Genomic DNA, 25,552 nt, shown 5'->3' with positions numbered 1-25,552 from the left:
GGGGAAAGCAGAGGAAGGCCTTTACAGCGTGGGGACTCCCGGGAACCTCGGTGGCCTAGAGGCCCCGGTGCTAAGCCCCCCCCCCCGCCCCGGGCTCTCACCGGGTGGTTTGGGGACTGGGAGGTCCCTGGGCGACACGCAGGGGTGAGGGGGAGGCAGCAGCCGCCGGAGGGTGGGGCCGGGCGGGGAGGGGAGGAGAGGGGAGGGGAGGGGGAGGGGCGGGGTCGGGCGGCCTGCCGGGGAAGTCACACTCGGCCGCCGCCGCGGGCGCAGCGAGCGGAGACGCGCGGGGCCGAGGCGACCTGACCTGGACGAGCGGCGCGCGCGGGGGCCCAGGCTGGGGGCGGGAGGCAGCGCCGGGCAGCGCGGGCCACCGGGCCCGGGAGAAGCGGAGCCGAGAGGAGCGGGGCACACACGGGCGGGGCCGCCGCAGCTCCGGATGGGACCAGCGTCTGGGCCCGTTAGTCCAGGCAGGAGCTTCGGGAGAAGCCTTCACTGGGAGAGTCACCCCTGCCTTTCCCTGCCCTCCGGCCCAGGCCTCGCTTCGCTCCCTGCCTGCCCATGTCCCAGTCCTTCCGCGGCGGGCTCCCTCCCACCTCAGCCCGGGGCTCCGGCTTTTCGCAGCTCTTTGCCCTCCCGGCCCGGTCAGCTGTGAGGTGCCCCCAGGCCGTTTCTTTGTACCAGCCTCCCCCAAGTCCCCACCCCATCCCAGTCTTAGATCCCCCCTTTCTCGGTTTGGGATTATCAGGCCACTTCACCCCTCACTGTCCTCATCCCGGTCGCAGGCCCCCTTGGTCCCTTCCTCCTTCTGCCACCCTGTCCTTAGTCCTTGGTCCTTGCTGTAGGTTGGTAGCCCACTCCTTCCCGACCCAGGCTTCCCCCCATCCCCTTCTTGCGTGGTCCCCAGCACTTTCTGTATCCGGGCCGACTAAGCTTGTCCCAGTTCTCTTCCTGGTCCTCTTCCTCAGGCTCCAGGCTGGGTGGTGCTTGTGTCTGCCCAGTAGGCCAGAGCGGCCCCTGGTTCGGAGGGCCGTGGGTCAGCTGCGCTATCCCCATGGCACTGCCATCACTGCTGCTGGTGGTGGCAGCCCTGGCAGGTGGGGTGCGTCCTCCGGGTGCGAGGAACCTGACGCTGGCAGTGGTGCTGCCAGAACATAACCTGAGCTATGCCTGGGCCTGGCCACGGGTGGGTCCTGCTGTGGCACTGGCTGTGGAGGCACTGGGCCGGGCACTGCCCGTGGACCTGCGGTTTGTCAGCTCCGAACTAGACGGCGCCTGCTCTGAGTACCTGGCACCACTGCGCGCTGTGGACCTCAAGCTGTACCATGACCCCGACCTTCTGTTGGGCCCCGGGTGTGTGTACCCTGCTGCCTCTGTGGCTCGCTTTGCCTCACACTGGCACCTTCCCCTCCTGACTGCGGGTGCAGTGGCCTCTGGTTTTGCAGCTAAGAATGAGCATTATCGTACCCTGGTTCGCACTGGCCCCTCTGCTCCCAAGCTGGGTGAGTTCGTAGTGACATTACACGGGCACTTCAATTGGACTGCTCGGGCTGCCTTGCTGTATCTGGATGCTCGGACAGATGACCGGCCCCACTACTTCACCATCGAGGGTGTCTTTGAGGCCCTGCAAGGCAGCAACCTCAGTGTGCAGCACCAGGTGTATGCCCGAGAGCCAGGTGGCCCTGAGCAAGCCACCCACTTCATCAGAGCCAACGGGCGCAGTAAGTGTGGCCCGGACTGTTTTAGGAACTGGGGAGGAGGGTCACTGTGTCCTTGGAGCACAGCACAGAAAAGTAGAGAGAGATTGGCCTGGAAAAGTCACATGTGATGGTTGGGATGGAGGTGCTTATGAGAACAGGCATCCGCGGTAGGGTCTGGGTTAGGACACAGGGCCTTTGTATCATAGACACAGGTCAGGGAAACTGAGACTGGGACTTGGGAGTGAAGAGTTTGGGGAGGCAGTGTGGGTGGCTTTGAGTAGTGGATATGGGCGGTGTCTACCCTGAAATGTGCACCTGCCCGTGAGCAGAGACTCCGTGTAACATAGGGATGACTCTATCGGTTTGGTGCTCAGCAGATTTGGTTGGGAAAGCTGGTAAAGCTCACACAAAAATAGTGAACACAAGAGCCTGTGCTCCTAGTGAGAGGCAGGCAGGAGAGGAACATGGGGAGCTGTGAGGTGGGGCAAACAGCTCTGGGGGGAAAGGAGCCATCACTCTGGAGTGGGGGGGAGGAATCATCACTCAGGAGTGGTGGGGGGGAGCCATCACGCTGGAGTCGGGCTTTGACTTTTGCCAGATGGTCCATGTGACCCAAGGGCACTTAGACATGAGCTCGGAGAGGGGGAGGGTGGGAACATCTGTTGGGTGGTCGATAGGTAATGGGGTGATGTTCCAGAGAGGGGCTGTCTCAGGGTGCCCTTCTGTCATGTCCTCTCCCAGTTGTGTACATCTGCGGCCCTCTGGAGATGTTGCATGAGATCCTGCTTCAGGCCCAGAGGGAGAACCTGACCAATGGGGACTATGTCTTCTTTTACCTCGATGTCTTTGGGGAGAGTCTCCGAGCAGGCCCCACTCGTGCAACAGGCCGGCCATGGCAGGACAATCGAACCCAGGAACAGGCCCAGGCCCTCAGAGAGGCCTTTCAGGTATCTTTGGAACCCAAGCTAGAGATGGGAAGAGCCCCTGGTTGGTTGGAAGGTCTGTTTCTCATAGCGCCCTACGGAAGCCCCAGGAACAGGGCAGGGCTTGTGAGCTATGGAAGAGAAGTGACCAGAAAGTTTCTATGCCTGGTGTCACTCTTCCTTCCCCCGATTTGTACACTGTTACTTAGTGTGCTTGCCAAGACTGAGTTTGGCCACGGCCAGACCTTAGGGTGCTTTCCTGAGTGCCAGCAGGAAGCTAGGAGGCAGGAAGAAAAAGATCTGCGCCTTGTCCCAGAAAGGGCTGCCATCCTCATGGGACAGGCAAGGTGAAATTACAGCAGAGTAAGTGGCAAAAGGAGACAAACTTGTGCGTGAAGCTGATCTTGAGAGTCAGTGGTTAGGGAGGAAGGGTAGACATGGCTGGGATAAGGAGATTAGACGGTTGTAATTTTCAGGGCAGATACCATATTCACAGAGTGGCGGGACAGGGCTTCAAAAGCCTGTGCAAGGGAAAGACAGGAATTTGTATATCTTTGACCTTGTAAGAAACGAGGGTTCACCTTAAAAAAAAAAAAAGGTTTTTGAGACAGGGTCCCACTTCTGCCTTGAATTGTTAGCGCCTGCCTTCCAAGTACTGGGATCATAGGCATGAGCTTTAAAAAGCGTTGACTTAAGCACGTTTCAGAAATCAGGTGACAAAGACATAGATTAAAGGGACTTTGAATGTTAAGGACTAGGATTTGAGTTTTTGTATGGCAGTAGAGTAGAACATAGTTCAGGTTGCGTTAGGAGACAGACTGTAGGTTGTCAAGGAATGAGGAGATACGGCTTGAATGAGGACATGCTAGGAAGATTGGAAAGAAATTAATTTACAAAAGAACTCGCAGAGGAAGTCGGTGTTACTGTGCGTTCCCCACCTCGCCCCCAAGCTTTCAACATCCTGCTCCCTACAGAATAAAATCCCAACTCCTTACCGTGATGTGCAAGACTTGGTAGTTAGCTTTCTGCCTGTCGTTTCAGTGGGGCTTTTGACGCTGAGAAGTCCTCCTGACTAAGCCCTTGCCTGCCCAGGCCCCCATCCTCCTGCCTCCGTGCACTTTGCTCCTTCTGTCTGCCTGTTTTATTTCTTCTTCCCCCATTCTGAACCTCCTGAGATCATGCCCATGACTCTCTGTCTGGTTCCTCACCAGTTCTTACTGATTTGTGTATGGAAGTGTTCCCTATTTATTTATCCATAGCCCTCAAAGAGTATTTGAGGTGGCTTATGGAATGACCTTAGGATCCTTTCCACTCTGGGATTCTTTGGGTCTAAGGAGAGTGTACCGGGGCCGGGCCTGGGTGGCCATTCTTCTCCGGTGAGTAAGGTTTTATGTGGCTGTGATTATATATTTGGTTGTGACTGGTGAGCGTGTCTGGCTGTGAATGACGTATCTGTTTGCATGCCTGAGTCTCTGGCTCTCATCCTTGAGCATGGGCAGTGATAGGACGGGTTTGGTTTATGTTGTAACTTTTCCCGAAGACAAGGATCTCACCTGTGTCTGTACAGCAATTCCGTGTTCTGTAAGACTCAGAGCAGCCTGTGGCCTTCTAAGATACTATTCCTAAATCCCAGGTTGAGCCGAGTTTCTTAGTCTGCCAACCACAAAGCACATCATTTAGTTCAGGTTTGAGTCCTTTAGAGACCGACTTATTGTTAGTATTCGCTGTCACCTGACTGGCATGCCCTACAGAACATGCTAGAAGCACTCTCTGTCTTACTGGAGTTTATAGTTAGTAGGCAAGACGGACAAGAAACAAGCTTATTCATTGACGCTAAGGATTCCCAGAAGGAAAGCAGTTGAGTGGTACGAGGAGAAAAGGGACTGGGCCTTGGCTAGTTCAGACAAGGCAGGGCTACACCTTTCCTGGATGATAGAAAGCTACAGTCCTCTCGGTAGGAATTTCTGTTTTGCTTTGTTTTTCTTTAAGTTCCAGGGTTCAACCTAGGGCCTTGTGCTCACTAGACAAGTACTCCGACCACTGCACTACATCCACATCCCTGGGTGAGCCTTTGTGGGAGAGAAAAACCTCCTCCTCATAGGAGAATTCGCAGCAGCCAAGAGACCCCAGTACTTAAGAGTGGGGGGAAAGGTCGAGTCAGCTATATCAGTTAATTCTTTGGTTACTTCCCTCACTGAAGACCTCGTACAGACGGGAAAAAGAGGAAGATTCTTGCTATGACTTAAGATAAAGGAAACGGGCACTGAAGAATGAGCCAAAGGGAGAGCAAGGCTGGTGTGTGTGGGGGAGAGTGAGGAATTTCAGGAAAACTTCTCTTGTCCATTGCCAGGACTGACTGACAGAGGGGAGGGCAGCATGGCGGTCAGTGGTCAGCTCTGGCCAACAACAAAGAGCAGTGAGCCCTTTCTCCAGAAGTGCTGGTCCACTTGGGTCTCAGACCAGGCCAACCCTAAGATGGGGGATAAGGCAAGAGTCTTTGACTGTAGATGTTCAGAGCCTTTGTAAGCAGCTGAAACACCAAGGCAAAGGTGCCAGTGCAGTCTGGACGTCAGTCACCCAGGGGAGGGAAAGAGCTGATCTAAAGGATGTTGATGGGGTTCTTCTTTCCCATCCAGTCATTGCTGTTCCAGGACAGGGGTTGTGTTCATCTTTGTACCTGCTCAGCCTAGCGTGTAGTAGATACCAAATACATGTGTATTGGGTTAAATTAGCATGTGTATAGGGAAGAGGCCTAGGGATTATTTTAGAAGTAAACCACGATAATTAACCAGGACAGGTAAGCAAAGTGGGAAGAGTAGAACTTAATAAAGCAAGCAGTCAAGTTGGGAGGATTCAGGTTTGCACTGAGCAACTGAGGGTACAGGGTTAGAAATCCTGAACCACGTGTGCCCACAATGGGAAACGCTGGCACTAAGAAGGGAGGGAAGGGGTGTGTGTGGCGACTCTTCTCTGTTTATCTCAGCACATGAGAGACTAAGCAGGGAGGTTGCTGAGCTTCTGAGGCCAGCCTGGGCTACCTGGTGAGATCCTATCTGAGAGCAACTAGAAAGGAAGAAAGCGCTAAGGCCAAAGCTATGGAAGGCAGTGCCCCTTTCTGGAGACTATTCGTGGTTTCGTCTGCCCATGACTGGCATCACTTTCTGCTGTGCCCAGAGCGGGACTCAAGGTGGGTGGTGCACTCTTGGCTCGCCCCCCATTGAACTCCTTATTTTTGGCAGCATTGCTTGTTTAGTTTTCCACTTGGGGGCCACTGTGAATTAGTGGGACTCAATTAGCTACCTTTGCCTTCCTTTTAGTCCCTCAGTAAGTACAGAAAGTGTTTGGAGTTGTTTTTGTTTGGGGTTTGTTTTCTTTTTTTTTTTAGTAGCTAGTTAGTAACCACAGCAAAACATTCTTGAATAGCCATTTTCTAAGTGTGGCCTTTGGATCCTGGGGCCCCAGAAATCCTTTTAGGGGGGCTGTGAAGTGGAAATTATTTTGAAATACTGTCAAAATGTTATTTGCTGTTGTCACTATTCTCCTGTGATTTTGCAGTTGTTTTTTTTCTAGAGGCTGCACAATGTGGGTGAGGTCACCGCTCTGACAGCCATGGAAAACACGCTTGTGCATTCTTGTGTTTTTATAATTTACCAAGCTCAGCTTTAATTTTAACTTCTAATTTGGTAACTATTGATAGATATAAAATTTCTTTGGGGTCCTCAGTAAGTTTCAAGAGGAGAAGAGACTAGCGGCAGGCTTGTAATCCCAGCACCCTGGGTCTGAAGCAGGAGGATCTGGAGTTTGAGGCCAACAACAAAACAAAGCCAAAAGATAACAAAGCAAGAGCTGGAGAGATGGAAAGAGCAGCCACTGTTCTTTCAGGGGACTCAAGTTCAGTTCCCAGCACCCACATCAGGTGTGCGTGCACACACACACACACACACACACACACACACACACACGTGAAGAGGGACTCAGAGATTTTTAAAACATCTTGTTTTTGTCTAAGATAGGGTCTGCCTTGGAACCCAAATTGTCCTTGAACTTTCCATCCTTCTGCCTTAGACTCTAGAGTGCTGGGATTATAGGAGTGTGTAACCTATGGCAAGAAGTTTGATTACTGCCAACTTAGGGATAAATCGCCAACCCGGAGAGTTACGGAGTCCAGAAAGTGTTAAAAACCTCTTCTTAGCCTTTATCGAAGTATGAACCGTGCTGCTCCCGTCTTTTCCAGCTCTTCCCGACTGCCATTCGTCAGCCCTACCACATCTCTATTTTTGGAACAGGTGTCAATGAATGAACCCTCCAGCCTGCCGCTGAGGAGCACTTCCTGTCTCCCCCCCCCCAGCTTCCCTCCTCCCTTTTTCCTGTCCCTCTTTCCCCCTCATCCTTTCCTTCTCCTGCCCGAGAGTGAATGCTGAAAGTACACAGTCAGCATCTGAATTCCCAGTAAGAAAACTCTAATCTAACATAACGAATGCACAGTAGAAACCAACTCTGACTTCATTATTTCCCTCCTGGAGCAAATTGATGCCTGTAGCTCTCATGTGATACATCCATTGTCTATATGGTCTACATGTCCTTCCTGTGATGATAATAAACAGAGCTGGTAGAAATAGCCAGATTTTTGTTCAGATTTTGTTGTTTTATGAAATGGGGTCTTGCTATGTAGCTGCCCTCCTTGGCCTGGAACTCATTATGTGGACAAGGCTGGCCTTGATCTTACAGCTATCTTTCTGCCTCAGCCTCTTGAGTGCTGGGATTACAGATGTGGGCTGCCATGCCTATCTTGAAATGGCTAGGTTTTAACCTGTCACTCCACGTGGTCGTATTTCACAAAATATAGTGAACCGACATCTTTCTTGGAAGTCATAAGACCAGTTTCCTGTCTGAGCAGTCTCGTTTGGTTGTGTGGTCCAAGGCTGAGCAGTCTTGCAGCTGGAGAAGAGGGGATATATGAGGCTCAGAGGAGCTAGGCAGGCAGTTTGACAAGGGATGGAGATGCGTTGATTCATGTTAGTAAAATGCGCATGTGGCTGAGACCACATGCATCAGTTGCTTATCTGTGCAACGTGTGTGGGCATGTAACTTATGTAGCATACACCTGCTTCTTAATGAGCCTGCTGCGTCTGTTAGATGTTTCCTCTATGCACAGTGAATTAAATTCGTGGTTTTCACAGATGGAATCCTTGTCTCAAAAGTATTTCTCACTGGGCTTGAAATCTAATTTACTGAGAGAAATCACTGTGTGCCAGTGACCCAATATGAAAAAGTCAAGTTGTTATTGTTTTGTTGTTTTTGTTTTCGAGACAGGGTTTCTCTGTGTATTCCTGGCTGTCCTGGAACTCGCTTTGTAGACCAGGCTGGCCTTGAACTCACTGAGAACCAGCTACCTTTGCTTTCTGAGGGCTGGCATCAAAGGGGCACCCAGAAAGTAGGGACAAAGGAGTTCCCGTGAGTGTGGTAACCTGGCAGGAGGCCTGATGATGGAAGGGAGGCAAGGAAGCTGATGGGCTGAGTTTGTGGATGGAGTTGATTTCATTCTGATGCCACGTCTCTGGGACCAGCCTATCAGTCTCTCATACAGGGGAGCCACTACCCTCCAGCCCCCCCCACAGTTTAGTCCATTTCAGCTGCCAGACTCCCCTGTGCATGTTTTATGTGTGTTTTGCCAAGTTTTCCTAGAATGGTTTCTTTCTCTCACGCTCAATTTGAATCCCATTCATTCTCCCCATGTGCCGTGGTGCAGACTGTACTGGTGATCACATATCGAGAGCCCCCAAATCCTGAGTATCAGGAATTCCAGAATCGCTTGCTGATCAGAGCCCGGGAAGACTTTGGTGTGGAGCTGGCCCCATCCCTGGTGAGTAGATCTCTGAGAGTCAGAGCAGGCTATGAGGAATTCATCACACTAGATCATAGAGGAAGCCCCACTTTGGGCTCTCTCTTCCATCCAGGGTATTACCTTTGTTCCCCAGGGCCGGGTGGATAAAGATGGCACCATAGGGGTGAAAGAAGGAGAATAGGAAGCTGGGAAAGTGGAGAGGCAGAAGGACACTGCAGGGGTGGGAAAGGGGACTGGGACGGGGCCTCACAGGACATTTGGAGAGTGTGCTGAGCTTGCTTTCCCGCAGATGAACCTCATTGCTGGCTGTTTCTATGATGGGATCCTGCTCTATGCCCAAGTCCTGAATGAGACAATACAGGAAGGAGGCACTCGGGAAGACGGACTTCGGATTGTGGAGAAGATGCAGGGGCGAAGATACCATGGTAATGAAGAGGGGCTAATGGAGGCCTGAGGGCTGACACCAGACTGAGGGGTGAAGTACACAGGAGGGGAGACACCAGGGACTGCAGGGAGAGTCAATGGGTGTCGGGGACAGAACCACGGTGCGGGAGAGACTCAGACAGCGAGATTGGGCGGCAGGAGGTGGACGAGGGGACCAGAGGAAGATCTCAAGTGAGGGGCATTTTTTTTTAAATCTTAGGTGTGACTGGGCTTGTTGTTATGGACAAGAACAATGACCGCGAGACTGATTTTGTCCTGTGGGCCATGGGAGACTTGGATTCTGGGGACTTCCAGGTGACGGGGAGAGGACAGGGAAGAGAAAGAAAGTGGCCCTAAAATCCAGTGGGGACATAATCAGTGGTACTGGGGCAGGAGCTTACTCCCCCTGCTGGACCCGAGTCATGGTGGGAGTCTCAGGGAGGAGGCTGGGGGCAGGCCTGTGGGCCCAGTGCTCTGCTTCCTCACAGCCCGCAGCCCACTACTCAGGAGCGGAGAAGCAGATCTGGTGGACAGGCCGGCCTATTCCCTGGGTGAAGGGGGCCCCACCTTTGGACAATCCCCCCTGTGCCTTTGACTTGGACGACCCATCCTGTGATAAAAGTGGGTGTGTGCAGGGACTGGGAGCAGTCCCCCCCTTTTACCCAACCCCTGTGCTCTGCCTCCACTGACACCCACTCCCACGCCTAGCTATATTCTATCTTTGCGGCTCTCTCTCCTTCCTTCTTTCCCTCGAGAAAGCTGTGCACCCCTTGCACCCATGTCTCCTCCCCCTCGGCTCTTTCCAATCTTTCTCAGGGTCTCTCTCTTTCCTCCTTCAGCCCCCCTTTCCACTCTGGCGATTGTGGCGCTGGGCACGGGAATCACCTTCATCATGTTTGGTGTTTCCAGTTTCCTAATTTTCCGGTGAGTCTGAGGTTTTCCTACTCTTCACCTCCCTCCTTCCTCACTGCCTCTGGCTGAGGTCAAGGTTCCCTGCTATGTGGGGCGGGAGTGGCAAATCTCCTAACCTGGTGCGGGTCTCTTGGACTAGCACCTTCCTCTCCAGCCTTTTCATGGGTTGCCCTTCTTCGTAGATGTTTATTTTGCTTTTGTCTGTAGCCTGGGTAGACCAACAGCTTTACTGAGACAAAGTCTTGCCAAGTAGCCCAGGCTGGCCTCAAACTGAAGGTCCTTCTCCCTTGGTCTCCTGAGTGCTGGGATTACAGATGTGTGCCGTAGTGCATCATTTGAATACTGAATGTTTTTGTTTGTTTGAGACAGGGTCTCATTGTAGAGCCCTAGCTGATTTGGAACTCATCACGTAGAGCAAGCTGGCCTTGAAACTCTCAGAGATTTGCCTACCTTGGCCTTTCAAGTGCTGGGATTAAAGGCATCCTTCACCTAGCCCAACTATGAATACTGATTTTTAAACTATTTTTATTTATATATCTCCTGTATGTCTATATGACTGGATGCCACATGCACGCATAAGTGCCTGTAGAGGCCAGAGGCCATCAGAACCCCAGAACTCTGAGTTACAGGTGGTTATAAACTACCCGGATGGGTGCTTGGAATTGAACTTGGGTCTGTAAGAGTGGCAGGTACTCCTAACCACTTGGTCACCTCTCCAGCCCTTGAGTACTGATTTTGAGTAGAGTTAGGATCAAAGATGAATTCCTATGCACTGACTGTCCCTGGCTCCTTTCCCCACCCCACTCCTGCTAATATGCGACAAAACATTGCACAGTTCTGGATATTTGGGAAATCCACGACCAAGTCACCAACACATTTTCTGTGTGGTGAGGGTGGAAAGTAGTGTTTCACTGTGTCTTCACATGGTGGAAGACTGGAAGCCCCAGTTTATACAGGTTGGGTGGGGATGGAGCTGCTCTATGGTAGAACTCTTTTGCCTAGCATGCTCAAGGCCATAGGTTTGACTCCTACCCTGGAAGAAGGAGACCTCTCTCCTGAAGAGAGAGGAGAGGCAGGGGACATAAGAGGAGGGGGGAGAGAGAGAGAGAGAGAGAGAGAGAAAGAGAGAGAGAGAGAGAGAGAGAGAGCGACAGCTGTGTGTGGTGGTACACATCTGTAATCCCATCCTTTGGAAGGCTGAGGAAGGAAGAGCATCATGGGTTTGATGCCTACCTGGACCTTTTCTCAACACCAAACCAAACCATTTCCCTCTACACTGAGTGTGGCGCGTGCTTCCTCCTGTCCCAGTCCTGACTCTGCCGTAGTAACAGTTGCAGCTCCCTTGCAGCTTTGTGGGTGGCAGGACAGGGCTTGGCAGCCAACTGAGCTGTGCAGTTCTTACAGGAAACTGATGCTGGAGAAGGAGCTGGCTAGCATGCTGTGGCGCATTCGCTGGGAAGAGCTACAGTTCGGCAACTCGGACCGCTATCATAAAGGTGCAGGCAGCCGCCTAACACTGTCGCTGGTGAGTCCCTGGCTCTCCTTCCTCTGAGTTCCTGTTCCCTGTTCCCTCTTACCCTGGACCTTCCCTAGCACATTGGCTTGTAACGACAGCCACTTGCACTACCACCACCATCTAATGTTCCTTTCATCCTTCCGCCTCCATGTTGCCCTTGGCCCCAGCGGGGATCCAGTTACGGCTCGCTCATGACAGCCCATGGGAAATACCAGATCTTTGCCAACACCGGTCACTTCAAGGTGAACAGTCATCTGCTTCTTCTGGTTCCCAACCATTTCATTGTGTCTCATGCCCATCTGCCACCTCTGCCCCTGAACCTCTGGCCTCCCATAGTCCCCTCTCTACACCCAGCCGAGCTCGTGGATGCTCTCAGTGCAACACTCCTTCTGATGCTCATTCCTTTTTCTGTCTCCACCCCCACCTTAGGGAAACGTCGTTGCCATCAAACACGTGAATAAGAAGCGCATAGAGCTGACCCGGCAAGTTCTGTTTGAACTCAAGCACGTACGTAACTGGGTATGAGTGGAAAGGGAGGGTCCATAGGGAAGAGGAAATGAGGAGACCATGGAATGGCCAACTGGCTAAGAGGGTAAGAGGCTTGTTTCTCACGGGTTTCTAGTTGTAGGTGTAAGTAGGAGAGAGGGCATGGCTCGAAGCGGTGTGCTTCTCTATGTTTCAGCGCCATCAGTTCTTTCCTTCTCGTTTCCACCAGATGAGAGACGTCCAGTTCAACCACCTCACTCGCTTCATCGGGGCCTGCATAGACCCTCCCAACATTTGCATTGTCACAGAGTATTGTCCTCGCGGGAGCTTACAAGTGAGGGGCAGGTGTAGGAGATTGTGGTGGGGTGGGGAGGTCCCCAAGTCACATTGTGCCTAGTGATAGCCAGTGAGACTTAAGACAGATACTGATCTCTTCCATGTCACTTGCCAGGACATTCTGGAAAATGACAGCATCAATTTGGACTGGATGTTTCGCTATTCACTCATTAATGATCTTGTGAAGGTGAGTCTTCTCCAGCCCTTCTGCCCTCGCCCACTAAAAATGCCTCCATTGCTCAGTCTATGCTCAGTTCCTCTCCTAGGCCTTGGGCACTCATGTGTGGTTGAGTGACAATGGGTAAACAGGGGTTCTGGGCTGCAGTTGGGGGAGTTTGGATCTATCACAGCAGTCCCATACCCAGAGAGGGCTCTTGTCTTCCTGTCCCAGGTATCTTAAATGTTTCCTCAGTCTCTCTTCTACCTCAAAGGGAGGATATTAAAACCCCTTAGCTATAGTTGGGCATGCCATCGTATGGGAGGTTGAGGCAGGAGGAATGCTGTGATTTTGGGCCCAGCCAAGGCTTCTTAGTGAGTTTCAGGCCAGCTTGGGCCACAGAATAAGATCTTCTCCAGAAAAAGAAAATAGGCAAACAAAACGATAAAAAGACATCCCACAGCTGGGTGCAGGCAATGCATACCTATAATCCCAGTACTCACTGAGACAGGAGGATTGGGAGTTCAAGAGCAGCCTGAACATCATCATGAGAATCTGTCTCAAAATAAAATGAACAGAACCAAATTCCTTGAGCCGTAAAAGGACAATGAGGTCTTCAAACCCTTTTTATTTTACGCTTTGACCAATATTTGACTGTCCATTCTTTAACTGCTAAAGCATGTCTATTCTTTAACTAACATATCTAAATTTAACTGATTTTTTTGGGGGGTCTGGATGATGCTGTGTAGTCCTGGCTAACCTGGAACTCGATCTGTAGAACAGACTGACCTTGAACTCAGAGATCTGCCTGCCTCTGTCTCCTGTGTGCTGGGATTAACTGTGTGTGACAACACTCCTGGCTTGAAATCTTTTTGAGACAGGGTTTCGTGTTGCCCAGTCTGGCTTCAAACTTACACAGACAGAAATTGCTTTGAGTTTCTGACTCTTCCGTTTTCTACTTCCCAAATGCTAATATAGGTGCATAACACTATACCTGTTTAGAGACTGAAATTATAAAAAATATATATGGATGTTAAACTCAGAGAGATGGAAGAAAAATTGTACTAACTCTTTGTTTCCATTCCGATGCTCAGTTATGACCCAGAGGCTCACATATGACCCAGTGTTGCATGGGTTAGACAGGTGTTGAGAAGCAGGTTTCAGAACCCATATGCCCACTAGTGAGATCACCCACCTGTACCTGACTCTGGTTCTAATCCTAAATTCTCAGAAAGTTTTTTTTTTTAAATTAATTTATGCACACGAAAGCTTGCCATCTAGTGAGAGAGAAATATCAGGTAAAGCAATGTAGTTTTCAGCTGGAGATGTGACGATAAACAGAGGAGAAGTGACTCCTTTGCAGTTTCCACAGCAGGAAACTCAGCAGCTTAGGATGCCTAAAGGTGTCTTGGTACTGAGAGGACTACAGAGGAAGAGTTCGAGGCCAGAGCCTATCGTTTACGTGGACTCCGGTCACCATGCCGAGCCTTCTATTCCTAGGGTGGGCTCCCAGAGCTTCTGTCTGGGGAAGCACTGTCCTGTCCTCCCAAGACCGGCCTTTGAATTCCTGAGGGCAAATGTCTGCCTCCAGGAAGCCATGCTTCTGCCTTGGTTTGGCGTTATTTCCCTCCTCTGTCTACTTTTCAGATTTTGCCGATTTACTGCCTTCTTTGCTACTGTCTGGTCTAGCATTCCTCTAATAGATCACATTCCTCCCCCACCACAACCTGCTTCCTACACAAAGCTGCAGACTAGACTCCCAGCTGGCTGGTGTGCTGTGGCGCCTCTGGAGGCTAGGTCAGAGTTATGCTGTGTCTCCCTAATCAGTTGCTGGGCATGTGAAGCCACTCTACGCGCCATCCTAGTTTCGGCCGTTCCCTTCACTCTTCAGAAGATTGCCATTTCCAGGGAAACAATTGGGGTTCTCCTTATCCCCACCCCTTGAGCCTGAACACCTAGATGCTATTTACTGTCCTAGGAAGGGGTGACTCCCCATTCCTCCGTCTTCCTTGAGGGACATCATCTCAACTCAGCTTGTTTTTACTATCTTAAGATCCTTCCATTTCTAATGAGTTTTGGTTAGTGGTCTGAATATCTTTATGCAGTTAGCTGGACCATCTCACGGACTGGGGTAGCCTAAGCCACACATGGTCCAGACCCTTACTCTGTATCCTGTAGGGTATGGCCTTTCTCCACAACAGCATTATTTCATCTCATGGAAGTCTCAAGTCCTCCAACTGTGTGGTGGATAGTCGTTTTGTGCTCAAAATAACAGATTACGGTCTGGCTAGCTTCCGATCAACTGCTGAACCTGACGACAGCCATGCCCTCTATGCCAGTGAGACTGCCCCTGCATCATCACTCCCCCTCCCCCACCCTCGCCCCCTACCACCTACCTTTCATATTGCTCTCCAGGCCTTGATCATTTCCTCCAGGGGAGGCTGGGAGAGGTAGACCAGTAGCAGTAACCCCGGGATACCCCCCAAGGGAGGCTGGGAGAGGTAGACCAGTAGCAGCAACATGGGAATGAGCCCAGGTGGAACCCAGGAGCCCTGTTTAGGCAAACTAGCCAGTCTGTTTACTCTTTGCAGAGAAGCTGTGGACTGCCCCCGAACTGCTTAGTGGGAACTCCTTGCCAACCACAGGCATGCAGAAGGCAGATGTCTACAGCTTTGCCATCATCCTACAGGAAATAGCACTCCGCAGTGGGCCTTTCTACTTGGAAGGCCTGGATCTCAGTCCCAAAGGTAAGAATCCGTTGCTAGCTGGGCAGTGGTGGCTCACGCCTTTAATCCCAGTACTCGGGAGGCAGAAGCACGCAGATCTCTGTGAGTTCGAAGCCAGCCTGGTCTATAAGAGCTAATTCCAGAGCACACTACAAAGCTATAGAGAAACCCTGTATTGAAAAAAAAAAAAAGAATCAGTTTCGATTTACACCCTCTTTGGCTAGGGGAATCTTGTTCTTCATCCAAATTTTCTGTCACCCTCAGAGATTGTCCAGAAGGTTCGAAATGGTCAGCGGCCATATTTCCGGCCAAGCATTGACCGGACACAACTGAATGAAGAGTTAGTTTTGTTGATGGAGAGATGTTGGGCCCAGGATCCAGCGGAACGTCCAGACTTCGGGCAAATCAAGGGCTTCATTCGCCGGTTTAACAAGTGAGTGGAGCGGAGGCTCCCAGGGACAGAACCCTTACTGTTCTTAGTGGACGAGACTGGTGGATCCCAAGGGTGGGTTGAACCGGAAGTCCTGCTGGTCTTGAGGACCTCAGAGCAGGTGTCATACCCTGGCCTCCCTGCAGGGAAGGAGGTACGAGCATTTTGGACAACCTCTTGCTGCGCATGGAGCAGTATGCCAATAACCTGGAGAAGCTGGTGGAGGAGCGCACACAGGCATACCTAGAGGAGAAGCGCAAAGCTGAGGCTCTGCTCTACCAAATCCTACCCCAGTAAGAGCTTTGTCCCCCTTTCCAAAACTTCCTTGGGTTCTGCCTCATCCACCTCCTGAGAACTCTTTTGCGATCCTGGGACCCCTACAATGCTGCCTCTTGCCAGAGTGAGCCCTCCTGGCTGCAGGCTGAATGCTCTCCCGCCTGTGTCTTCAAAGGAGCTGTACAGCCTCGTCCCTCCTTCTTAGGGTCCGGTTCTTCCTCGCTCTTGTCTCAGCAAGTGTGCACAGAACAAGCCCAGCTGGAACTGCTTAGCCCCACGTGGGTCCCCTCACAGCTCCCCACCGCTTGTGCGCCCTACTGTGCACCAGGCGGCGTCTTCTCAGCCCCTTTCCTTTTCATCCACCAAAGCCAGCTTTCACGCTGCAGCTTGGCTGGGCTGCAGCCACACACCCTGTCCTCCTCACTGCCTGGAGCTGGGCTGAAGGTGCCCCCATGTTTCCTAGTTCCGTGGCAGAGCAGTTAAAACGGGGAGAGACTGTCCAGGCAGAGGCTTTTGACAGTGTCACCATCTACTTCAGCGACATCGTGGGCTTCACTGCACTGTCGGCGGAGAGCACGCCTATGCAGGTGAGAGCTGGGGGAGAACAGGGGGAGGGACTGGGTGCCCCACTGGACTAGTCGGCTCTAGAGCGCTTTTATCCTTCAGCTAGAGGACGATTAGGAACGTGGACACACAATTCAGAGCCTCTGCTTTCCCATCCTGTTAGGTGGTGACACTTCTTAATGACCTTTATACCTGCTTTGATGCCATAATCGACAACTTTGATGTCTACAAGGTGAGAGCTGGAGCCAGTTTCCTAACCCCCCCATACCATAGCCACTCCACAGTCAATGCTCCCCAAGTTTCCCGCATCCTGGTGCTCTTTAGTGGATTTGATTCCGGCAAACAAGGACACTCGGATCTGACACCTGTGATTCTCAGGGTTCCCTAATCAAAACATGCTTTAGTTCCTTTCTCTCTGGGGCATTAATACAGACACCTGCCAGAATGTGGGCACGGATTGACTGTGGGGTGAGGGGCAGGACACAAATACATGTTATACAGCTCTTTGTTAAAGTCGTTGAGTTGGCTTAATTGTCCTTGGAAGTAAAAATGTACTGGGCTTGAATACTGATTTTCTAGATAATTATGTGGCCTTAGACAGGTATCAGGGTTTCTCTGAGCCTCAGTTGTTGCAGCAATAGATTAGGTGTATGAAAACCAATGGGCTGGTGAGATGGCTCAGTGGGTAAAGGTGCCAAGTCTGATAACTTAGGTTCCTTCCCTGGAATTTATGTGATGGAAGGAGAGAACTGACTCCCATAGGTTGTCTTCTGACTTCTTTGTGTGTGTGCACATGCACACAAAAGTAAATGTGAGAAATAGGTCTTAAAAGTGCCTAACGTTGAGTATGGCATATGGCAGATAAAAGTGCTGGGTGTGGTGATACCTGCTTGTCATCTCAGTATTTAGGAGGCTGGGACAGATGGATCGCAAATTTAAGGTCAGCCCTGGCTACCCAGTGAGACGATATCTAAACATAAATGAGGATATTAAAAGCTTACTCTACCTTCTCTGATGTTTCCCTAACAAAACGGCTGCAAAACCTTTACCCAAATTTATCAATTGCTTTTATTTCCTCCTATTTATTTTAGATGTCTTCCCCCTCCCTGGAGTATTTGTGAACCAAACCCACAGCTTTCTCCATGCTAATCTATTCTGCTACTTGGCACCATTCCAGGTCCTCTTTTATTTTTAAAAAACTCATCTAATTATTATGGAAACCGTTTGAGAGGAAGTTTTAGACACAGTACCCCTCTAATCCCTAAATACTTAGTGTGGGCTCCCTGCAAGCTTCACTGTGCACCCTAGGTTTGGTACAGTTATCAAAGTCAAGTGGCTACTTCTTCCCTCTGACAGACAGGCTGCCTGGTCCCTGTTACTGAGCCTGGTTTAACTTCTTTAAGCCATTGGGTTCTTTAGATTAGGATCCCGCTCCTGCCATTTGTTCAGCAGATGCCCCTGAGTGTTTATCAGGTCCTGGGGGTAGCGAGGAGGAGTTAAGTATTCCCCAACTGATTTCCTCTTATCCACAGATCCTCAGAACCATGGCAGTAGCTCCTAGTCAATCTGGCCAATCATGGCCTCCCAGGCTGTCAGGGTGACTCCTGGCCGCGTCCATCTTATCTCCCTGTCTCACTTCCATCAACGTAGCTAGAGATAATCTCTTAAAAAGTTTTATTGCTGGGTGGTGATGGCACATGCCTTTAATCCCAATACTTGGGAGGCAGAGACAGGTTTGAAATCAAGGTCAGGATAGGTTCCAAAAGCTACATTGAAACCCTGTCTCTGAAAACAAATAATAATAAAAAAGTTTTATTATTTCACTTATCTTTGTGCATCTATGTGAATATATTCCATGTGTGTGCAGTTGCCAAGGGAGGCCAGAAGATGTCATAGCCCTGAAACTGTTACAGGGGATTTGAACTGCTATGGGTGTGCTGGGAACTAAACTCAGCTCCTCTGGAAGAGTAGCCAGAGTTCTAACTACTGAACCTACAGATGACCTTTTAATTTTCCCTCTAAATCAGGTGGAAACCATTGGGGATGCCTACATGGTGGTATCTGGCCTTCCAGGCCGAAATGGTCAGCGCCATGCACCAGAAATTGCTCGCATGGCCCTAGCATTATTAGATGCAGTGTCTTCCTTCCGCATCCGCCACCGACCCCATGACCAGCTGAGGTTACGTATAGGCGTTCATACTGGTAAGGCTGATTCTCACCCACAAGACAAGTAGACAAGTAGGGTCTACTTGTCCAGGTCTCTTCCAACCAGCTTGTTTTCATAGGGCCGGTCTGTGCTGGGGTTGTTGGTCTGAAGATGCCCCGGTACTGTCTTTTTGGAGACACAGTTAACACTGCTTCTCGGATGGAGTCTAATGGTCAAGGTGAGGACATCAGCCTTTCCCTCCAACCCTGACCTGGATCTGTCTTGCTCCTTTCTCCTTTCTGGAGTTCCTCACGTCTCTCAGAGCTGGAGAGTTCTTAGGTGCCCTGCCCTTGGGCATATATTGCCTCTCATAAGTGTGCACTGGGAGGGTGGCTGGCTGGGTAAGGTGTGCATTGGGAGGGTGGCTGGCTAGGTAAGGTGTGCATTGGGAGGGTGGCTGGCTAGGTAAGGTGTGCATTGGGAGGGTGGCTGGCTGGGTAAGGTGTGCATTGGGAGGGTGGCTGGCTGGGTAAGGCACTTTCCACCTGTGCCATTTTTTTCTCTTGCCTTTTTCTTTGACTCTTCTTTCTCCATCCATTCCTGGTCCACACCACCCCAGCTCTAAAGATCCATGTCTCCTCGACCACCAAGGATGCCTTGGATGAGCTAGGATGCTTCCAGCTAGAGCTGCGTGGAGATGTGGAGATGAAGGTGACCGCAAGACATGGGGGAATGGATCATGGGAGGGTGGAAGTGGGAGAAGAGAGGGAGATTAAAGGCACTAACACAGAAGAATCTCAACTATGCTCATTTCTCTGCCTCCAGGGAAAAGGAAAAATGCGAACATATTGGCTCTTAGGGGAGCGAAAAGGACCTCCTGGCCTCCTGTAAACCCCAGCCAGACAACCTCCTGCTGCTGGTACTTTGGACAATGACCACCATCTCTCCATACAACAAAAACAGACATTGTCATGAGATGGAAAACACACACACATACACACACACACACACACAGACAAAAAACAAAAACAAACAGAAAAAAACAGAACCCTGCCATATATGGAAGTCATAGCCCGCTGCAGCTCAGCCTTGTACATATACCTGCCCCTCCCTGGCTTCTTGTAAATATCTGTATCTAGACCAGAATATTTTGTCCAAGTATAAAACAACAACAACAAATCCTGGTGTCTTTATCTGGGGTCCAAGCCATCCTAAAGGAAGAATACTGGTGTGGGCATGGTTACTCACAGATTCAACGAGTCAGCAGCTTCAGGAGGAGACTGCTTTATGGGAAACCCTCACCAAGCACAGAGAAGTAACTCTACCCACACATACTGTAGTATAAACAATAGGAGAATCCGAATTCCCCATCCACTTCCCTCCTCAACCCTTAGTCTGGAGTTGTCCTCGACCCTCCACACCCCTGCCCTTCTCCCTGGCAGGCAAGAGAAGACATTGCACCCATTTGGTGGGGGAAATTCTCAAGTTCGTAAGGCAAAGGATGTCCCAGAGACAAGGGCACTGGTGTTGAGAAGCTGCAGTTCTTCCGGAACGGTGTGTCCAGTGTCCTGATGTTACTGACACCCTGGAGGAGTGTTAGGATGAGGACAGATGCCACCTTTCCCCAAGCCAGAACAGAAGAGCCTCTCTCCCCCACCCAGCACCTAGTCACACCCACACACCGGTAGCTGTGGTGCTCTCTGCTTCCAGAACGTTTCAGGCTGTTCTTGGCGGTAATCATGAGGCTGTGAGGGAAGAGATATTGAGTAACTCCTGGTCTTTGGGGCTCTCTGTCAACCTCTGGGTTTGCTGTTTTCCCAAGTAAGGTGAGTTGGGTTCTCACCTTTATAGGGGCCGGAGGCCCTGTTTGGACCATCTTTGCTGTGTAGTCATGGTGTGTTACTGACTCGGCCTCAAAGAGCTTCCTGGGAGGGTCTTGTTCTGCCTGCGCCTCTTTACTAGGTAGCCCTTGGAGAGGTCAAGGCCAGTCCCAGTTTTCCCTTCCACCTTGCCCTCCCTTTCCCCCTTCCCAGGCTCTCACCAGATCTGGTGGTGCAGGAGCATCTCCAGCATAGCTTCCCGCTTTCCTGTGGGAGGGCAGAAGAGGAGTCTGGTTAAGAAGCAGCTTCAGAAACAGAGTTGAGAAGGGAAATCTTGGGGTTTGCCCTTAGAGCCGCCAAAGGGTCCACAGTCCTGCCTCTTTTGCTGCCTACTGGACTCTTTCCGGCCCCATCGCTCATGCTTCACACCTCGAAGTGGCTGGCAGTTCTTTCTGGGGGGCTGGTATGAGTCTTTCTGGGTGGTGCTGCCAGGCATGGCTGAGTGAAGTTGCATGCTCAGCAGGCCCTGGTGTCCGTGTCGGAAGAAGTAACTCTCAGAGCCGTCTTGCAATCTTGGAACTTGATCCAACTGGTTGGTGGCTCTCTGTGGACCACATGTTAAATGACCATGAGCCCCCTTCCCCTGCTGGCCCTCATTACAATCTATAGGCTTCTCTAGGAAACTGGGGCCCATCTTCAGAAAAGGGGAGCAGGCCAAACCGTCATACCTCTTCCTCCCAGTTGTGAAGGAGGCACCGGCCACGCGGCAGTGTTTTACAAAGAAACTCAGATTTCTCTTCAGCCTCTGGGGGTTTCAATGGCCCCCTTACTCCAGGCTCTGAGACTTCCAGAGGTTTCCAGGGTTGTCGGTGTGGTACACAGTAGCAGAACTGATACCATGTGCTACTATTAGGCAACTGAACTGGTGGGAGGCCTCCGACCCCTTGAGGAATGCTGGAGCTGACCTTATGACCAGGTTCAGAGTCAGCAGGGCCAGGTTCAGGCCCAGGGGCAAGAGCTGGTACAGGGGCAGGCCTAGGCTTATAGGTAGGACCAGTGTCCTTGCCAGCATCAGAACTCTGGCCAAGACCAGAGCCTGAGCCAGAGCAAGGACAAGAGCTGTGAACAGAGCTCCTTCCAGGATAAGAAGAAGCAGGAACAGTGCTTGAGCTGGGGGCTGCCCTACAGGGATTCTGAGGAATGTAAGAAACATAGAGGGGCTGGTAGCCAAACGTCCCATGGCCTATCTGATGGGACCCAGGGCAGGGAACCTCGAGAAGACTGTCGGAAGAAGGCTCTGTGAGCAAAGAATACTGCCCACGAGGCTCTGCACATAATACAGATGGGACAGTTATGGCCGCTAGGGCCGATCTAGGACTGCCACCCGAAGAAGGAATGGGATCGGAAGTGCTCTCCAGTCCTTCGGAGCTGGGCTGTAGACCTAAAGATCTGAAAGAAAGAAATACAATCAAGGTTGTTAAAATCGCTGCAAAGTTAGTCCTTTGACCTTCCTTGTTCTCATAGCCGTGGCTCTTACGGCAGCGGCAGCGGAGGAGAGTCCTCGGTAGACTCGGTCGTCTCCATTTTCAGAGGCCGGCTTACCGGGTTGCCATAGAGACGGCAAACAACTCTAGGAGACTGCGCACAACTAGAGCTGGGCTGACTCGAAGTGGCCGGGCCAGACAGGAGAAAACAAACTCTTTCCAGGGGCGGAAGTCTTAGACTTGGTGCTTTGCGATTGTCTCAGCTACATTCTGCCTCACCAGGGCTTTTAAAGTTCCACTAGCGTGAACCCTCGCCTCCTTGGCCAACTTGATTCCTTGTGATGGGGATGCACTGGCGACAAGAACAGGATGGACATCGGTATGAACTCGTGTTTGCTTGGTTCATTCCCTAATGAACCAAGAGAGAGAGTGAAGGTTTTTTTTTTTTTATTTTATTTTTTTTATTTTTTTAAATCTTGCTGGGCGGTGGTGGCGCACGCCTTTAATCCCAGCACTGGGAGGCAGAGGCAGGCAGATCTCTGTGAGTTCGAGGCCAGCCTGGTCTAGAAGAGCTAGTTCCAGGGCAGGAACCAAAAATCTACAGAGAAACCCTGTCTCGAAAATCAAAAAAACAAAACAAAACAAAAATCTTATTTAACTATTTAAGGATGCAGTTCAGTGGTAGGAGTGCTTGTTGTCCAGTATACCCGAGGTCCTGGGCACCATCCTCAGCACAAAGATATGGAGATAACAGCGAAATTGAAGGAATTACGGGACAATAGGCAGGTCTCTGTCTTGTCGTCCAGGCAAATTTCTACTGCTATTTATTTATTTTTTCTAGGGATTTGACCTAGAATGAACCACTAGAAACTAGCAGAGCTGCACTATGTACTCCTTTATCCACTGCCTGAGCCATAGGATTTTTTATCCTGACCCTGGTCAAGAGACATCACAGCCCCGAATCAATTTTCTTTCACCTTTGTGGTACAAATCTGTTATACAGTTAAGACAGGAATGCAAAATCAAGGGAGAATGGTTTATTAATGTCACAGGAATTCTTTCCCTTTTCTCCACCCAAGCATCCAGGTCTGTGATCCTGGGTCAGCTGGCAGGTTTAGCCAGGCGGCCACTGCAGCTGTCGGCCTCCGAGGACGTGAATGTGCAGGTGATACACGGACTGCGCACCCATCTTCCCATCGTTGACCACTGGAATGAGTTTGCCGCCAGGGATTGGGGTCATGGGAGACGTCAAGGACTAAAGATCACCTTGAGAAATGGGGATTCGAGGGGAGAAGGCCAAAGGACAAAAATCACTCACCAAGTCGATATCCATCTTTCAGACCCTCTGCCTTTGCCATCTTCTTGGCCACAAGGAGTAGATGTCCTAGAAGCTATAGGGAGACGGACAGGGGTCGCTCCCTTCACAGGAGTCAAACCTCTAGCTTAATCCAGGGCTTCCCCCCAAACAGGCCCCTGGCCCTGTTCTCCCCACCTGCTGGTCTTCTTCTTCAGCCTGGCTAATTCGAGGAATGGGCTTCTTAGGAATGACCAGGAAATGCACAGGAGCCTGAGGGGCCACGTCACGGAACACCAGACACTGGAAGCAGTGACAGGTGAGAGATCACTGTAACTTCATTAGACCCAAGGGCACCTGTGAAACTCTCAAGAGGGCTGGGCCCTGTGGGGACCTTCACCTGTTGATCTTCATATAGAATGTCAGCTGGGAGGCTTCGGTCCAAAATCCGGGAGAAGATGGTTGGTGCTGCTCCTCCAGGAGCTGCTTTCTGGGCCTTGGCCACTTCACCCCCATCAGTCACACCTGCATTTCCCCGAACCTGAAGGTGGGTGGGGGGAACCCAAGGGAGAGAGCCAGCAGTAATTTTCCCATGCACTTAGTTGGGGCTGAAAGGGGCTGGGCTCTAAGAGTGTTTCTAACTTCATTCTTCTAAGAACCTATTAGTGGTTCCACTCTAGGGCCAGTCCCTGGATTTCAGAGCCTGAGCAGTAAAGGCTGGGCCAGATCAGATGATGGTGGGTCCGCTTACAGAACACGCAGTAATTGCTATGTAGGATGTAGGAGTGCAACTGATTCCTGCAAGTGTGCCTAAAGACATCCAGCACTGTACAGGTAAAAGGATCCAGCAATCTGTCATGCCAGACTGTGCGATGGGGAGGCAGGAGGCTCGGGAACTCCTCATTCTTAACTACATTTAGGAAACTCTAGGCTAGTGTGGGATACATAATACACTGTCCCCATAAGCAAACAATATTGAGGTCTCAGTTCCTATGCTACCACTGAATACATCAGATAAATCCTCGAGAGCTTCAGGAATGGTTGAATCCTGCCCTAAAGAGAGCCTCAAGCTCTTTACCTTGTTTCCACTTATTTCTACTGTGCGTTTTCTGATCTTTAAGCCTTGCTTCTTGATTTATGTTTTAAGTGTATTTGTCCTATCTGACATTGGCTGATCTCTCATTTGGGTGTCACATTTGATTCTTATTTTGCAGCTGTTGTTGCTATGCAGGCCAGGGGGTAACCCTGCCTCCTCAGGCTCCTAAATGCTGGGATTGCCGTCATGTGCCACCATGCTCCGCTTCTTTCACTGGATTTTAATTCTAGTAATTTGAATCAGCGGAGTCATGTAAGAGTTCAGCTACGTGACCTCGGGTCTGTCAGAGGCGATAGGAGGCAGGGCGATCCCAGTTTCTCACCGGTTCGGAGAAGGCCGGTATCAGTGTGTTACACTGAAGCGAAACTGTGGGATACACTGAATCACTGTTGGAAAGTGTGGAGGATCAAAGAGCATTGCTGACGCGCATTGTAGGGCTAGAGATCCGAGAACAGGCTAGCTCCCGAAGGAGAGCTCACTTCCTGGAGTAGGCACAGCAGAGGCAGGCCGAAGCACGCTCCGGGTCAACACCACCAGCTCGGTCCCAACCGGGAAGCCCCGGCTGTTTGGGGAAGCGGTCGCCGCCAGACCGCTTCTCTCGCGGACTCGACCGCAGAGTCCCTGAAATTGACCCTTGGGAGAGTCAGTAACTCCGCAATGATGCGCGACGCGCGTGCTGGTCCCGGAACAAGCCAGTGCCTGCGAGCCCCCAGATCCCTCTGATTGCTTCTCACCTGCGCCCCCCGGGGCCCCGCGGCCGCCAGGGCTCTGCGCGCGGTGCGCAAACCCACTGCCAGCAGCACGGCAGCAGCCATCTTCCCGGAGCCTGCGGCCTTGCGGGTGCAGCCCATTGGCCGCGTCCGCCTGGGGGCGGGTCCCGCCGTGCAGCTCATTGGCTGCCCCTGCTAAAGCAGGGCCAATTTTTGTTTAGTGGCATGAAAATTCTTTTTCGATTGGATCCCTGCTTAGTTTCGCTCTGAGATACATTCCCACTCCATTGGAAGAACTAAATATGGGGGTGGGATTTTTTTTGCTAACGGACTCAGGTTCACCACCTTGACCAAGCTTTGGTTGAGGTCCTGAGTGGGTGGGACTTGCCCGCTTTCGGCCTGTCCATTTTAGCTCTGGCCCCCACTACCGGAGGGGGGGGGGGAAGAGGGGGGTAGGGCGGAACCTCGCCACCTGCCGTACAAAAGGCTAAATGTAGTGCAGCCCCTTCTCCGCATTGGCCAGGATGGCGGGGTTCTGAGGACATTCAGAGCTTATTGGCTCCAGAAGTCACATGGGCGGAGCTAAAAGTGAATTGGGATCAAGTTTTTTTAATCTGTAAGGATAGGTTTTAATCTGTAGAATAGGTACCTAACCTTTTCTATCCATTTCAGTCCTTTGACCACTTCAAAGATTTAAAATATATTTAA

At 51.1% G+C, this 25,552-nt stretch overlaps 3 protein-coding genes across 4 annotated transcripts; 1 reads left to right on the top strand and 2 right to left on the bottom strand.

Annotated features, from left to right (window-relative positions):
- Window positions 1–228: 228 nt before the first annotated feature.
- On the top strand, window positions 229–19,452 carry Npr2 (natriuretic peptide receptor 2). 2 transcript variants are annotated; one of them, XM_041667758.1, is made up of 22 exons: window positions 229–1,721; window positions 2,442–2,647; window positions 8,373–8,486; window positions 8,758–8,893; window positions 9,112–9,206; window positions 9,380–9,512; window positions 9,731–9,815; window positions 11,208–11,328; window positions 11,487–11,561; window positions 11,749–11,826; window positions 12,035–12,139; window positions 12,257–12,328; window positions 14,477–14,636; window positions 14,890–15,045; window positions 15,289–15,457; window positions 15,601–15,747; window positions 16,194–16,317; window positions 16,458–16,526; window positions 18,322–18,496; window positions 18,580–18,678; window positions 19,060–19,151; window positions 19,266–19,452. In XM_041667758.1, the coding sequence occupies exons 1-22, from the start codon at window positions 1,055–1,057 to the stop codon at window positions 19,329–19,331; spliced, it is 3,144 nt and encodes a 1,047-aa protein (XP_041523692.1). In that variant the 5' UTR covers window positions 229–1,054; the 3' UTR covers window positions 19,332–19,452. The 2 variants fall into 2 exon arrangements, with proteins under 2 accessions (XP_041523692.1, XP_041523693.1); XM_041667759.1 differs by lacking the exon at window positions 11,487–11,561.
- Window positions 19,453–19,708: 256 nt separating this feature from the next.
- Spag8 (sperm associated antigen 8) lies at window positions 19,709–21,844 on the bottom strand. Its single transcript, XM_041667339.1, has 7 exons — window positions 21,798–21,844; window positions 20,989–21,709; window positions 20,690–20,864; window positions 20,482–20,527; window positions 20,284–20,398; window positions 20,123–20,185; window positions 19,709–20,025 (listed from the first exon to the last, which is right to left on the bottom strand). The coding sequence occupies exons 1-7, from the start codon at window positions 21,842–21,844 to the stop codon at window positions 19,831–19,833; spliced, it is 1,362 nt and encodes a 453-aa protein (XP_041523273.1). The 3' UTR covers window positions 19,709–19,830.
- Window positions 21,845–22,766: 922 nt separating this feature from the next.
- On the bottom strand, window positions 22,767–24,997 carry Hint2 (histidine triad nucleotide binding protein 2). The gene is made up of 5 exons (XM_041667695.1): window positions 24,869–24,997; window positions 23,439–23,579; window positions 23,237–23,341; window positions 23,063–23,135; window positions 22,767–22,950 (listed from the first exon to the last, which is right to left on the bottom strand). The coding sequence occupies exons 1-5, from the start codon at window positions 24,983–24,985 to the stop codon at window positions 22,859–22,861; spliced, it is 528 nt and encodes a 175-aa protein (XP_041523629.1). The 5' UTR covers window positions 24,986–24,997; the 3' UTR covers window positions 22,767–22,858.
- Between the last annotated feature and the right edge of the window lie 555 nt (window positions 24,998–25,552).

The sequence above is a fragment of the Microtus oregoni genome, unplaced genomic scaffold (genome assembly GCF_018167655.1).
Source record: "Microtus oregoni isolate MIOR12 unplaced genomic scaffold, Mior012 000017F_ref0000208, whole genome shotgun sequence".
Classification (NCBI taxonomy): domain Eukaryota; kingdom Metazoa; phylum Chordata; class Mammalia; order Rodentia; family Cricetidae; genus Microtus; species Microtus oregoni.
The sequence above is the reverse complement of the archived record's forward strand: the minus strand, read 5'-3'. Positions and strand labels throughout refer to the sequence as shown.

Bases quoted from the DNA above. Each gene is read 5' to 3' on its own strand.
- Npr2 (XM_041667758.1), top strand. From the start codon at position 1,055: ATGGCACTGCCATCACTGCTGCTGGTGGTGGCAGCCCTGGCAGGTGGG. The intron at 8,487-8,757 runs GTGAGTAGATCT...GCTTTCCCGCAG, and splicing joins TGGAGCTGGCCCCATCCCTG to ATGAACCTCATTGCTGGCTG. The intron at 11,329-11,486 runs GTGAGTCCCTGG...CCTTGGCCCCAG, and splicing joins GCCGCCTAACACTGTCGCTG to CGGGGATCCAGTTACGGCTC.
- Spag8 (XM_041667339.1), bottom strand. From the start codon at position 21,844: ATGGAGACGACCGAGTCTACCGAGGACTCTCCTCCGCTGCCGCTGCC. The intron at 21,710-21,797 runs GTAAGAGCCACG...TCTTTCTTTCAG, and splicing joins TCTCCTCCGCTGCCGCTGCC to ATCTTTAGGTCTACAGCCCA. The intron at 20,026-20,122 runs GTGTGTGGGTGT...ACACTCCTCCAG, and splicing joins AGAGAGCACCACAGCTACCG to GGTGTCAGTAACATCAGGAC.
- Hint2 (XM_041667695.1), bottom strand. From the start codon at position 24,985: ATGGGCTGCACCCGCAAGGCCGCAGGCTCCGGGAAGATGGCTGCTGCC. The intron at 23,580-24,868 runs GTGAGAAGCAAT...ACCCACCTTCAG, and splicing joins CGGGGCCCCGGGGGGCGCAG to GTTCGGGGAAATGCAGGTGT. The intron at 22,951-23,062 runs GTGAGTGATTTT...AACTCATTCCAG, and splicing joins GAAAGATGGATATCGACTTG to TGGTCAACGATGGGAAGATG.